This window comes from Corylus avellana, chromosome 10 (genome assembly GCF_965113065.1).
Source record: "Corylus avellana chromosome 10, dhCorAvel1.hap1.2, whole genome shotgun sequence".
Classification (NCBI taxonomy): domain Eukaryota; kingdom Viridiplantae; phylum Streptophyta; class Magnoliopsida; order Fagales; family Betulaceae; genus Corylus; species Corylus avellana.
The window spans coordinates 19,466,031-19,479,317 of NC_142499.1; the positions used below are offsets into that span (position 1 = coordinate 19,466,031).

Here is a 13,287-nt window from a genome sequence, read left to right on the forward strand (position 1 = left end):
GAGGGGAGAATATTAATATAAAATTAACACAGATTTTATTCTTCTTTTTTCTCTTCACTACTACTCACTAGTGTTAATGTATAAACTTAGATCATTTCTTCTAGCATCTTGAGGTCTAATATTTAATATTGGTAGTGTTTGAGTATAAATAATAGAATTTAGGAAAAATTAAGATGCTTTGTTTTGTACAATTCAATTTTTCCATATAAAGATACTAAAAAAGGGATTGTGATCCTATTGCATGGGGTGCAACGCCATTTTTTATGATCATTCATTTAAAATGAACGGTTAACTATGCCAAAAAATAAGGAGGTGGGTTTTTGGTGTTTGTTAGGGCAATTGAACCATCAAAAATCTCAATTGACAGTTGGGGGTAAATGTAACCACTCTCAAATCACCGTTTAAGGGTATCCGAACTACCCCAATAAACATCGTAGGGTCGCCTTCAAAAAAAAGAAAAAAGGTGGGTATTGCAGTCCATGCAAGAGGGTATTGCATTGGCTCTCAATCACTAAAAAAGCTATAAGAAATAGGAAGGAATAACTGCTTGTCTTTTTTATTTGTAACAAATAACTGCTTGTCATAAGCTCATGAGACTCATGACAAAACTGCCCAAAAGTTTCCCAATTTGAAACTCAAAATTTACCAATTGTGTATTTATGTGAATGAACGAGATAAGATTAGCCCAAATGTATGGAGAGCCTCCCACGTGGCAGACTTAGAACTCTTACTGGAGGGGGAGTGGATCACCCATAACGGAGGAACTGGTCCAAGTAGTTTGTCAACCTTCTGTAGCCGGTAAACAAACACCAAGTTACCGGTTATCACAGTTATAGTTACGGGGGGGTCAAACTTTATAAGGCGTTGGGTTGGGGGGGTTTAAGAAAAAAGATGTTGGGTGGTTTTCAGGGGGTTTTTGGTGATCCGACAGAAACCCAGTTTGATTGGTGAGAATTGTGGTCTTTTTCACAAACAGTGTTACCAGACACAAAATAATTTATTATTTTCGGTTAGTGGAAAAGTAATTCTTTTTTTCAGGCAACGATTTTGGTTCTGATTGAAAACTTTGATGAATCTTACAGGTGTTCCTTGATGATCAAGTGAGGACCCAGATCATTTTTCTTTTTTCTTTAACATTTTTGTGTTAAAACAATTTCATTTTTTGTTACAGTACTAGTTTTTGTTAGCAGAAGTCATTTCTGATTTGGCTCTTCTGGTTTTGTTTTCGGAAATTGTTGGAAGCCTTTTGTTTTTTTTTGGAATATTGAAGGAAAGACTCATGCTTTGAAAACCTTTCTTTTTACGAGGAAGATTTGTGATCCAGTTAAGTATAAGCTTAATATTAGCTTTTGTCAATGGCTGTTTCCATGAGGGTTTAGGGATCCGAAAACCCATTTGGATAAAATCATATACTATTATTTCATTGCCATTATTTTTTGGTGTCCTTGAAGTTACTCAAGGTTTTATTAATACTTTTCTCTTTCATGCACTATAGGTTCTGTCGTTCTGACAGGGTTTGAAGTTCTTTTTTTTCCTTTTTTTTTTTTTTATAAAAAAAAAAAAAAAAAAAATCTTTACAGTCATTTTCTGTTTGGGTTTACAGAGACTGAAGGGTGTATATATTAGGCTTAATTGGGCATAAATTGTCGTCAACGATGGGGTGAAATTGGCGTTCCTCAAATACCCATTTAAATGTGTCTTCTTGTCTGCTTCAGAAAGACAGTTACCCAACTTCTCTTGAGGTATTATTCCCTTTTTTTTTCTTTTTTTTTTGCATGTTATTTAAGTGCAAGATTAAATTTTTTGCTTAGTCCTTTTATTCTATGATGAAGTTTCTGTCTCTGATTATTTGTTTCAAGCCTTGCTTGGATTATCACACATGGATGGGGATAAATTTGAAAGAATTTATAAATTCTACAATTTTTTTTTGGTCATGAATAAAGCAGCATTTGGCTGCGCAGAATTTTGTGAAATCTCTTCTTTATTGTAAATATTTATTCGTTTGGGGATTTGGGTATGTGAAATTTAAATGATTCTTTTATTCCATTGGTGAATAAGGAATCTTAAATGCAGAACTAGATATATAAGATGATATCCGCATCATCTATTGTTCTAAGAGTATTTGGAAAATTTTTATCTGCTTTTATATATATATATATGTATGTGTGTGCGTGTGTGTCCAACTATTTGGTCCATTTCATTTTTAAATCAATAAATTTCAAGTGATCAAGTGTACCTTTGTTAATGGTTGGGATTGATGTCTTTTTTTTATGTTTGACATAGAAAATACTTATCTACCAATTATTGCTACCTATTTAAGTGATTGGTTTCATTGTTCTCATGTTACTGTCGGTATGTTTTGGTATTCATGTCGTCTAGAAGCCCCTGATATATGATGGCTAATTTTGGTTTGACAGGGTCTGATCTGGCTGTCTTCGAGCTGGTTATTTTTATGTGATGAGGAGGTTGGAGCATGGTTTCTGTGGCTACCGGGTTCCCGTGGTTCCTCGGGCTTCAAGATCAGCTAGGGTAAACAAATGCTACCATTGCAGGGTTGCCTATTGACCTATTTTTGCATAAATGGTCAGTGTCCTGATCTTATGAACTTTTTTAATCCCTGATTTTAGGGGAGGGGACCAATCAGAAAGAAATGTGAGGACAATCAGATACGGGCATTTGAAATTTTAGCTAGTGTAGCTGGCACTGTATTGCAGGAGACTGAGAACTCTGTTTCAACCAATGCTGCTTGTGTAAAGAATCCGCTTCACGTTCTTAATGCTAACTCTAAAAGAGGTATAGAGTGTGAAGGACGATCATTGAAGGAAGACGCTCGTGGGCAGGGAAATTGTGATGAGAAATCCTTTGCTTGTGTTCCAGGTTTGCAAGAGCACCCTGAAAGCTATACATTGAATGAGTTTTCCCATGTTCAGGACAATCAAATTCTTGAGGTTGGCTCTGCATCAAATACTTGCGACGAGTCTGAGATGATATGTTTTACCAAGAAGTTGGCTACTGTAAGTATCAAAAGTAATTGTGGATCTTCCTCAAGCAGAGTAGTAGGTCACTCCCTTAGCTTTGGGGAATTTTCTGAAGAAAAAGTAGAAGCTGAACCACATAAAAGTAGAAGTGAAATAAGTGGAATTCTACCTGTTGCAGACAGTTCAGAGGATCTAATGGAACTGGACAGGGAATCTCTTGCCCTGGTTGGTCCAGAGAGTGATGCAAAAGTGTCTTTGTTAAGGGACTTCATAGACGTTGGTACTTTTCCTAGGTGTTATGATAATGTAAAAGTAGTTAGTAGAGATGATGACGAAAACTCTGTTGGGTGCACTCAACCCAGTACCATATCAAAGTCTTATAGGCCACCCCCAGATATTGGAGAGAGAAGAATAAAGAAACTCTCTGCTTCCCGACATGGGAGAGAATCCCAGAAATTCAAGGGTAGGGTTATTTTAGATCTGGTAATTTGCTTTAAGCTTTCAACCAGTGGATCATGTGCTGTTACTACGAATATAAATTTGGTCTTATGATACAGTCTGTTGAACTTAATATACTGTGCAATTCATGATAGGTTCTTGTTGATGTATTTGGATGAGGATTCTGAGGATGGACTTTATTTTTGTGCATGTCCTTTGTAGTTTTATGATATATAACAAATGGTAGTTTCCAATTTTCGGTTAATCTTTTCAGATGGAAAAATGAAGCAAATGTGCTGCAATAAGAGATATTCTCATATAGATGACCGATCGCAGAAGATCTATCCTTTCAAGAAGAGGAAATTCTTTAGTCAAAGCCCACTATGCACATCCGATGAAGTCTTCCACCATGAAGGCGTATCTGATTTCCCTGACAAGAGAAACAGTGACAACCATTCTGCAGGTGCAACAACGTGTGGGTGCCTGCTTTCCTTTTTTGCTGTATTCTGTGTTTATCCTAAACGCTTTAGGGATATATTCAGTTTTGGCTGAATATTCCTAACTCTTTCATGCAGCAACTGGAGCATCATCCTCAGTAACTGGTCAAGTACCTCCTGCATCCAAGGGTTGTAATGGTAGGAAAACCTGCAATGTAATGAATTGTAGAATCTGCTTCCACTTGAGAAGGTTCTTATGTCATATTCTTTGTTTTTCAGTGAAGCTTAGCATAAAATCTTTCAAGGTCCCAGAGCTCTTTATAGAGATTCCTGCAACTGCAACTGTTGGTTTGCTGAAGGTATGTGATATTGCCTGATCTCTTTGTTTTTTTGAATATGCTTCAGCACCCTTTTTTACCCTCTTTTTCTTAAAGAAGCAAGCAAACTTCGGGATATTAACATATAATTTAGTAAGTGCCTAAGCTACCTCATGATACTCCTTTTGGGATGTGCTTGGGGCTTACGATTAATGGACTCAAATTTGGGAATCAATAATTTCATTATACAGATCATATGCTTTCTTTTTCACTTCTATTTATTTCCTTTTTCCTGTCTCATTTTTTGGTCTTTTTGTTTTGGGGAAAAGTAGATCCAGGATATGGTGGTTGCATAATTTGCCATCAGCATTCCCAGCAGCTTCCTTGTACATTTAAGGATCCAAACTACTTTTTGCTTCTCTATGTTAAAATACACTCCAATAGCTTCCCTTAATCATTCCCTATATCATTAAAATATTTGTTTTTTTTAATTATATTATATATATGAAAGGAAAGATGAAAGAGAATTGTGAGACATGAGAGGAGAGAGGAGAGAAAAGAGAGAATCATTTATTTATTTATTTTAATAATCATAAGGATTGCAATAGTGGAACCCAAAACATTGGGTTCCACTGTAGCAATCCTAATGTTTAGGATTCATTCAGGGAGTCTGTTGTGGGATGTTTTTTCCGATTTTTTTGGACATATTCCCTAAACTTAGGGAACAGACTCCCTTATAGGGAGTCTGCTGGGAATACTCTTACTACCTTTGTGGTTGTTGATAGACGTCGTGCTTTTTCTTTTTGATGCCTGGTTATAGGAAACAAGCTGGTTATGGATGTTTCATTCATCTCAGGTTACTCATATATTAACAATGTTGCACGCCAGGATTAAGATCATATAATGCTTGCGCATCTAGCTATATAATGAGCTTCTTATAGTGGGACAACTGCTGCTTTCGTTTCTTAGATACTTTTAGCATACCTTATTGCAAGGGACATTTCGTGTATCACTTGGGAAGGAGACAATTTTTCCATGGAAGTTTCATGTGGCTATTTGGTTGTGTCTGTGATATCTGGTATTTAATTTTTCCATAGAGGACAGTTATGGAATCAGTGACTGCTGTACTTGGAGACGGACTGCATGTTGGTATCCTGCTTCAGGGAAAGAAGGTCAGGGATGACAGCAAAACTCTACTTCAGACTGGGATTTCTCAAGATCATAAGCGTCATAATTTGGGTTTTATATTGGAGCCCAGACATGAACAAAGCAACCCACCTTCGTCCTCTGAAGACTCTTCTTTGTTTTCCGGTGGCACTGGCACACCTCAAGAGTTATCCAGGTAACAACGTTGGATGCGCCACCTTTAATATGATCATCTTTTAGTTGCTGCATTTCCTTTGGTGCTTATTTTTTACATTCTCCAAGTTTGGAATTAATGAGCCTATCTTTTCACCTTATAACTGTGTCAGTATGTTCCATTCTCAGGCATTCTGGAACATCATTGTCGAATTTGGGCAGTTGTGGTGAAAGCAAACTCAATACAATACCTTCTCTTGCTGATATTTCAACTGGCAATACCTTGGCAGAGACCCAAGCTTTGGTTGCAGTTCCAGCGATCGGCATGGAGGCATTGGCTGTGATTCCATTTCATCGGAAATCACATCCTGAGTTCACACAGCGCCGAATCAGGAGACCTTTCTCTGTTTCCGAAGTAGAAGCATTGGTTCAGGCGGTTGAGAAACTCGGAACTGGAAGGTTTGTTTGATGTCCCTTGTTACTTTGGTTCTGAGTGTGAGAGTTTCATTGTCTGGATATAAGCATGTTACTTGGGTTGCAGGTGGCGTGATGTTAAATTGCGTGCTTTTGACAGCGCAAAGCATCGAACTTATGTGGATTTGAAGGTGAGTGATTCATTTGAGGTTTGTGGAAACAGATTACCTCCGGGGTCTGTGCTTTTGCTATAATGTATTTAATGGCATGTTTATGATTGTGTTTGAGGGGCTTAAAAATGCTTTTAACGCTTAAAAAGTCCGTTTAAAGAAAAAGTATGCGTTTGGTAAAAAAATTAAAAGCGCTTTTAAGAGTTCAAAAAACATAAAAATTGTCAAAATGCATTTTTAACAAAATTTTAAAAATGAAGCTTTTGCTCAAAAGTTCTTTTTGACTTAAAAGCTCTATTTTCAAACACAATCTTAAAGAGGCTCTAATTCTTGTCAAAGTCAGCATTGTTGAGATCAAAGATTTGTAGAGTAGTTACTAGTTGTTGAGCAGCCTCCAGGCTTTAATTACGGCTTTAATTACATAACTCATACACCCGCTATACCAGAACATCGGCCAGTACTCGTTTTGAAGCGAGCGCCGGTGGAATTGATCGAAAACCTTTCGGAGCAGCGGATATGTTGTATTGCCGTAGTGCTAACGAGTTGTGGGTATGATGATGCAGGATAAATGGAAGACATTGGTGCATACAGCAAGAATCTCCCCTCAGCAGAGGAGGGGTGAGCCTGTTCCTCAAGAGCTTTTGGACAGGGTCCTAGCTGCCCATGCCTACTGGTTGCAGCATCAGACTAGGCAACAGGTTAATAATAATAATGATGTAAAAGATTGATAATAGAAATAGTTTGTAAATGTAAGTTTGTGTAGTATTCCCTCCCACTTTCACTTGATTCACAAAACCCAGTTCTCCTTTCCTTATGAAGGGTTTAGTGATCTGTACATGATTTATTGAAGAAATGGCAGCACTCATGATTCCTTTGCTTTTCTTGTTACAATTATGTTGAAGATTTCCAAGTCTTTTTCATTCTCTGTTGTACATAAACTTGTTCTACAAACCAATGTTTCCTGCTATTTAGCTTGTTCGGTTTCTCTCTCTGTTTTTGTATGAGATATTCAAAACAGTGGAAGAATGTGCCGCATGATCATGTTGTGGAATATATATATTTTTTTATTTTTTATTTATTTATTTGTGTGTGCAACTTTACTTTTGCATAATTATTCCCGCAATAGCCCCGATAACAATTGTGCATGCGAGGTGCTTATGATTTGTCAATGCTATTGATATGCTATTATATCAATTTTTATTTTTTTATTTTATCTAATTGAATAGGGGAGCTATTATATCAAAATTATTATCAAGATTTGGGCCTGCTATTTATTATTTAGCGTTATATATCACACCAATAATCTACTATTATCTCATCGTGCTAACGCGGCATGGGTATTGTGCAGTGGTTACGTGATAAAATAGGAATTTTGAGCATTACCCTTAAAACAAAGAGTAATGCTTATAAGCTATATTTCTATGTATATAGAAGACCTTCTGCAGTATATATATATATATATATATATATATATATATATATATATATATATATATATGTTAGAGAAGTTGTCATTATCTCTAGCCTAAACAAATGGAAGATACGTTGACTTTATGTAATAAATTAAGGATTGACGTGCAAGTGCAGCCATTACTGCCCATTCATGAATCATGGGTGTGTGTGGATTATAATAATTGACTAATTAGCTGTTGCCCTTAATTAATCTAGTCAAATTGGCACAAAACAAAATACTTTTTAATATTACTTGATGGATAATCCATCATTTTTTTATTTTTTTTTTACAGGTTATTTTTTTATGCATTCAAAGTATTATGTATTAGTCTTACCGAAGTCAGCATTTTGGTTTGTAGGGACAAGATTAGAACGTAGATTTGAATAAAAATTAATTAAAAATATTAAACAAAATATAACTTACAAAATAAATAAACAACCAACAAAATTTAATTATTGGAAACATTATTGCACCCAAGACAGCTCTTCTTTCTTCCCTGAATCTAGATTGGCCCCTGCACTCAAAAAAATCCAAGGTTTCCTGCGTGGAATAGGATTTTATTGGAGAATATTTAGTTCATGATTGAGATTTTTTTTTAGAAATTCTAGAGCCACAAATAAGACACATGTTCCACTACAAAATAAAAAATAAAAAAAATAATATTTCAGATTGAAAAAAAATAATAAAAAATAAGGGATGGTTGACCACTCCATCTTGGCCATAGGGGGTGGCTAGGCCACCCCATTTTAGTGGCTAGCCAGGGGTGGCAGTGGCTGCCCTAACTGGGGTGGTCCGACCACCCCTTAATTTTTTATAATTTTGTTTTATAATATATATATATATATATATATATATATATATATAATATTTTATTATTTTTTAATTAATATATATATAATATTTTATTATTTTTTAATTAATGGGACATATGTCCTATTTATGGCTTCAAGATTTCTTTAAAGAGATCCTAACAACTAACTGGATATTCTTTAGTCCAAAATATATTGGAGATGATCATGTTCCCCTGCATTGGCTTTCTCAATCACATGATTCGTGAATGTTTAACAACATTAAATTTAGCCAATTATATCATTTAAGTGGAAATTTTGTCTCACTTGGACTTTTCTTTCGTGCTAATACAAATTATTTCCCCAATCTCATAGTTGAATTTTTTCAATTATTAGAAGTAGACTCTGTCTCTCCCTCCCTTCCCCACATTAAATACAGTGTATTCTAGGACTAAAGTACCAATGGAATCCTTGTAACATACTTTTATAGCTTCTATGTTCTATGTTTTTGGGTCAGATTAAAAAAATAAAGAAGGTACAGCAAGAAAATTAAAAAAAAAAAAGTCATTCGTTGATCATGACTACGCCATTGTTGTTTTTTTGTTTTTGTCGCTCTAATCACAAGCATGTCTTTGTTGATTTTTTATTTATTTTTTATTTTTTTAATTAAGGATGGATGGAACATGCCAACTTAGTAAAGATGTACTCGTGATAAATGTCAAAATGCAAATAAGCGAACTCAGAAATTTTGGCGCTGATACTATATTAAACCACAATTTTTCTCAAAAGTTATGAGTTCGAACCATTTTTCTCAAATAGCCGTCAACGTGCTTGGCGTTCGTGGTCTCCGGTGGCCTATCGTCAATGAGGTAGAGGGAAAAGGAAAGAGAGAGAGAGAGAGAGAGAGAGAGAGAAAGCTTTGTCTAAAATGTGGGAAGGGAGAAAGTCTGAAAGAGAGAGAGGCTCGTTTTCTCAAAAAAAATTAATTAATTTATTTTTCAAGGGTTGAGGTGAATGCTAGGACTACCGGTGTTTGCCGTATAGTAGGACTACGTTATTTGTTCTCATTTCAATTAAATATTCTACGTATTCCGCTTAAACTTTTAGAACAAATAATAATTTTAAAATGGGTTAAATACTCCATACCCCCTGGGGTTTCTCAACTTTATTTTTTCCTTCCTGTGATTTCATTTTTATCACAGGAAGTCCCTGTAGTTTTGATAAGTGACCAAGTTAGTCTATCCGTTAGTTGACTATTAGGACTGACACGTGGACTAATCAGACGTCGACACGTGGCACATATTTAATTTTTTTTTTTAAATTTTTTTTTAAAAATGTATTTTTTTTTAAATTAAAAAAAAAAAAAAAAACGGAAAAAAATTGGGGGTGGCCATCTGGCCGGATGGGGGTGGCCGAGCCACCCCCTAGGCACCAGGGGGTGGCTCGGCCACCCCCAGTGGGTACTGGGGGTGGTTTCGGCCAGACATGGCCAGCCACCCCCAAATGGCCAAGGGGGTGGCTCGGCCACCACCAATTCTTTTCCGTTTCTTTCTTCTCTTTTTTTTTTTTTTTTTAAATACATTTTTTAATTTTTTTTAAAAAAATACATTTTTTTTTTTAATTTTTTTTAAAAAAATTAAAAACAATTAAATATGTGTCACGTGTTGACGTCTGATTGGTCCACGTGTCAGTCCTAATGGTCAACTAACGGATGAACTAATTTGGTCACTTATCAAAACTACATGGACCTCCTGTGATAAAAATGAAACCACAAGAAAATAAAAATAAAGTTGAAAAACTCTAAGGAGGTATGGAGTATTTAACCCTTTTAAAATATATATATTGCCCACTACCACCTTATCACAAGTACGTAAATTCTGGATTCGATGAGCTAAAAAGTTTGAAGGTGTGGGTTCAACTCATACAAGATGACATCAGCTGAGAGCCTGAGATTAAGGGAGACCATGATATAAGTAAGTCAATTATTTTAAGAAAATAAGTTTATTACACAACAAGAAAGTTGAGGAAAAAGAGCACACTTGGACAGGCTTTTGCTGAGAAGTATATATATATTAACTCATACTCCCCGTCCAATTCTTTTACAATTTTTTCACAATTTACCGACACATATTAACATATAATTGGAAGTATTTTTAAAAAATGAAACATCATCCAATTATATATTAACACATGTTAAAAAAAAAGTATAAAAGAAGTATAAAAAGGAATGGCAAGTTATCTTATTTTTAACCATTTTAAAAATAAATGTTTATGTTCATTCTCCAACATATTTATTGTCAATCTCGGTATAAGATATGTATAAATTCATTGAATATGTAAAATTTCCATATAGATCTTGTTGATGCACAGTTTCTGAGTGATGACATGGCACGATCTCCATGAGACGTTATTGTATCCAAGGAGGAGTCGGGCTGCAAAAGGAAACAAAATGAACAAAAGGGGAAGCTCCAATGCCTAAGTCAATATTTGGGTGAAGAGAATATGAGCAACAAAGAACTAGAGAAGAAGAGTTGCGATTACCTCAAAATTGAGTTGTGACTTGCATTTTATAGGCATAGAATAGTTTGTTCCCTGTACGCTTCAGCTCCCCTATCCCTGAATATTTGTTGTACAATTATCATCGAAAAATATGGGTTGTTAGCCGTTCGGTGATCTTAGTGTCTAAAATCGTGGAATCAACGAGTTCGTTGGCGCTTGATAGGGATGCCCGAGTATTCCTTGAGTACACATCTCTTTGTTTAAATGTTCACAATTGATCCATCTTTGCTGAGAGTAGATAGCTGTTTGAATATGAGAGATAAGATTATTCCGTTTGTATAGGGATAACATATATCTCTTAGGTGAGATGATGGATTTATCATCGTCATAAGATCATTATGCCCCATGAATCGACTAGCTGTCGGGTTAGACTGTCCGAGCCCTCATGTGAGCTTAGTCTTAACGAGTTTATTCATTAGATTCGGACCCTGAGGTATGTTGTGCCTTACGTGGCCGATCCATGACCCAATAGATCTCATAAATTTAATAATAAATTAAAATATATATATATATATATATTAAAAAAAAAAAGACACCAAGTATGCCTCTACAATATATGACCGCGTGTCAAATATCCAGCAACACCCCCACCAGGCACCTACAGACTACAGACCCATCCAAATATCATGACCATCAAATTCAACAAGCGTGTGTCTCTGGTCAAGTTGCAGCGTGACCGCGTGGGGCCGTGACTTATTTATTTCCGCGTTGATTTCTCTCAATTTAAATATAATTCCTTCCCTATTACAACTTTCTAATTTTGTTTTTCTCTCTCTCTGTCTCTCTCTTTAAGAATTTTTTGTTTCTCAATTAATAATCTAATAGACATATAATTGCCGCCACTCTATAATCTATAAAAATCAAAACCATCATATCATTATAATCATTATCCAATGGCATACATAAACACATAATAGTCACCAAACTTTTCATTAATAAATGAAATTTAATACGTAAAATATTTTTTTTAATAGAAATCTTTTAGAATTCATTAAAGCTCTTTTATTAAAAAAAATCTTTTTAATGAAATTTAATACATAAAAAAATCAAGAGAATAAAAGCTCTCATAGAGTATAAGGCTTTGATAAAACATAGTCAAATGCTATGAAATTATAAAGTCATAAATACAATCAGAAAATTCTTATAGTCAAATCTTATCTATGACATCTACTTCCGCTAACTAATGTATAATTTCAGTTATGAAAACAGACTTGCTCTGGATGGACTAAATCTAAGACATGGGTAACTCAAATTCTTAGAACTTATTTTTTGGCCGTGAGAGATAATCACCACCAATCTAATCCTCATCGGCCCAAAGGTCAGGAGTCAACTCAAAAGCCAGGACAAAAATAAAAAACAAATCAAAGCAAAAAACTAAAAACAACAAAACCCAACCAGAAGCAGCAGCGGAGGAGTACAACATCATAGACATCCTCTTAAAGATACAACTTGGCGCTTGAGATCCACGCGTCGGCGGGTGAGAAACACGCTCCGGCACGCGAGACTTCGTTGGTTGATCGGTGCATAAGCAATGGAAAGCGGAGAAGCCGACCGGAATAAGTAAATATGAGCATGAAGAATTAGATCTAGTTCTAGATCTAAAATAATACCACCAAAACAGGAACCAAAAGAAACTATAGATAAGACATCGAGCACTAATACGAGGGGAGGATGAGGGAAAGGGATAGCGAAGGGGGAGGAGGGAAAACCGAGAAGTGTTTTTTCTCTTGGCAGCTCAATAAGTAAGATATTTAATTGTATCCCTCTAAAAATTACTAATCGAATATTCTCCAATTCAAATAGATCTTATTCCCTATACCAGTGGACACAAAATTCTTAGCAATTTTGTTATTCGGCTAATGATTAGAATATCAAATAAAAATAAATAAATAAATAAAAAAGAGAGATTAGAATATCAAATATAAGAAAATTCCAACAAGAAATATTTGTACGGACAATAATAGTGCAAGTGGGACAATAATACTAGTGTGGTGTGGGTGGTGGGCCTGGTGGCTGGAGCCCCACAAACACAAACTGACAAAAGTCTCCTGAGAAACAAAAGGTATCCCATGGAATGGACACAAGCGCACGTCAGAAACCACAAAAGACCGATGGTGAGTCAACCTACGATCGACACGCATTCAACTATCATTCATTCTTTGTGTCACTGAGGGTGAGCGACCTAATTCTTACTTCGTCCGCACTTTCGCGACCCTTTGTGCTTTTCGGATATATCTTCCATTTCAATTTTCACCCGTGCTTGCACTATGATATTATTACACGAAAATCATAACAAAAAGGTCGGGATCTATCCGGCTTAGGTGCTGGTTGGTTGGGATTAAATATAATAAAAACAATCAACGGTTGAGATTTAACAATTTTTTTATTATTTTTTTTAACTACATCACCATTTTACCCTAAACAAGACCAACGC

General features: G+C 35.5%; 1 protein-coding gene across 8 annotated transcripts; it reads left to right on the forward strand.

Moving 5' to 3' along the window:
• The first annotated feature begins 883 nt into the window (after positions 1-883).
• LOC132162419 (telomere repeat-binding protein 5) lies at positions 884-6,976 on the forward strand. 8 transcript variants are annotated; one of them, XM_059572653.2, is made up of 12 exons: positions 885-947; positions 1,083-1,323; positions 1,604-1,742; positions 2,418-2,529; positions 2,628-3,441; positions 3,691-3,891; positions 3,992-4,051; positions 4,133-4,212; positions 5,268-5,512; positions 5,659-5,928; positions 6,011-6,074; positions 6,617-6,976. In XM_059572653.2, exons 4-12 carry the CDS (start codon positions 2,458-2,460, stop codon positions 6,779-6,781), a joined length of 1,971 nt encoding a protein of 656 aa, XP_059428636.1. In that variant the 5' UTR covers positions 885-947; positions 1,083-1,323; positions 1,604-1,742; positions 2,418-2,457; the 3' UTR covers positions 6,782-6,976. The 8 variants fall into 8 exon arrangements, with proteins under 8 accessions (XP_059428640.1, XP_059428636.1, XP_088367318.1 ...); XM_059572655.2 differs by having other exon boundaries at positions 899-947; positions 1,083-1,100; XM_059572657.2 differs by lacking the exon at positions 1,083-1,323 and having other exon boundaries at positions 884-947.
• The last annotated feature ends 6,311 nt before the right edge of the window (positions 6,977-13,287 follow it).

Bases quoted from the DNA above. Each gene is read 5' to 3' on its own strand.
- LOC132162419 (XM_059572657.2), top strand. From the start codon at position 2,458: ATGAGGAGGTTGGAGCATGGTTTCTGTGGCTACCGGGTTCCCGTGGTT. The intron at 3,892-3,991 runs GTGGGTGCCTGC...TCTTTCATGCAG, and splicing joins TTCTGCAGGTGCAACAACGT to CAACTGGAGCATCATCCTCA. The intron at 5,929-6,010 runs GTTTGTTTGATG...CTTGGGTTGCAG, and splicing joins GAGAAACTCGGAACTGGAAG to GTGGCGTGATGTTAAATTGC.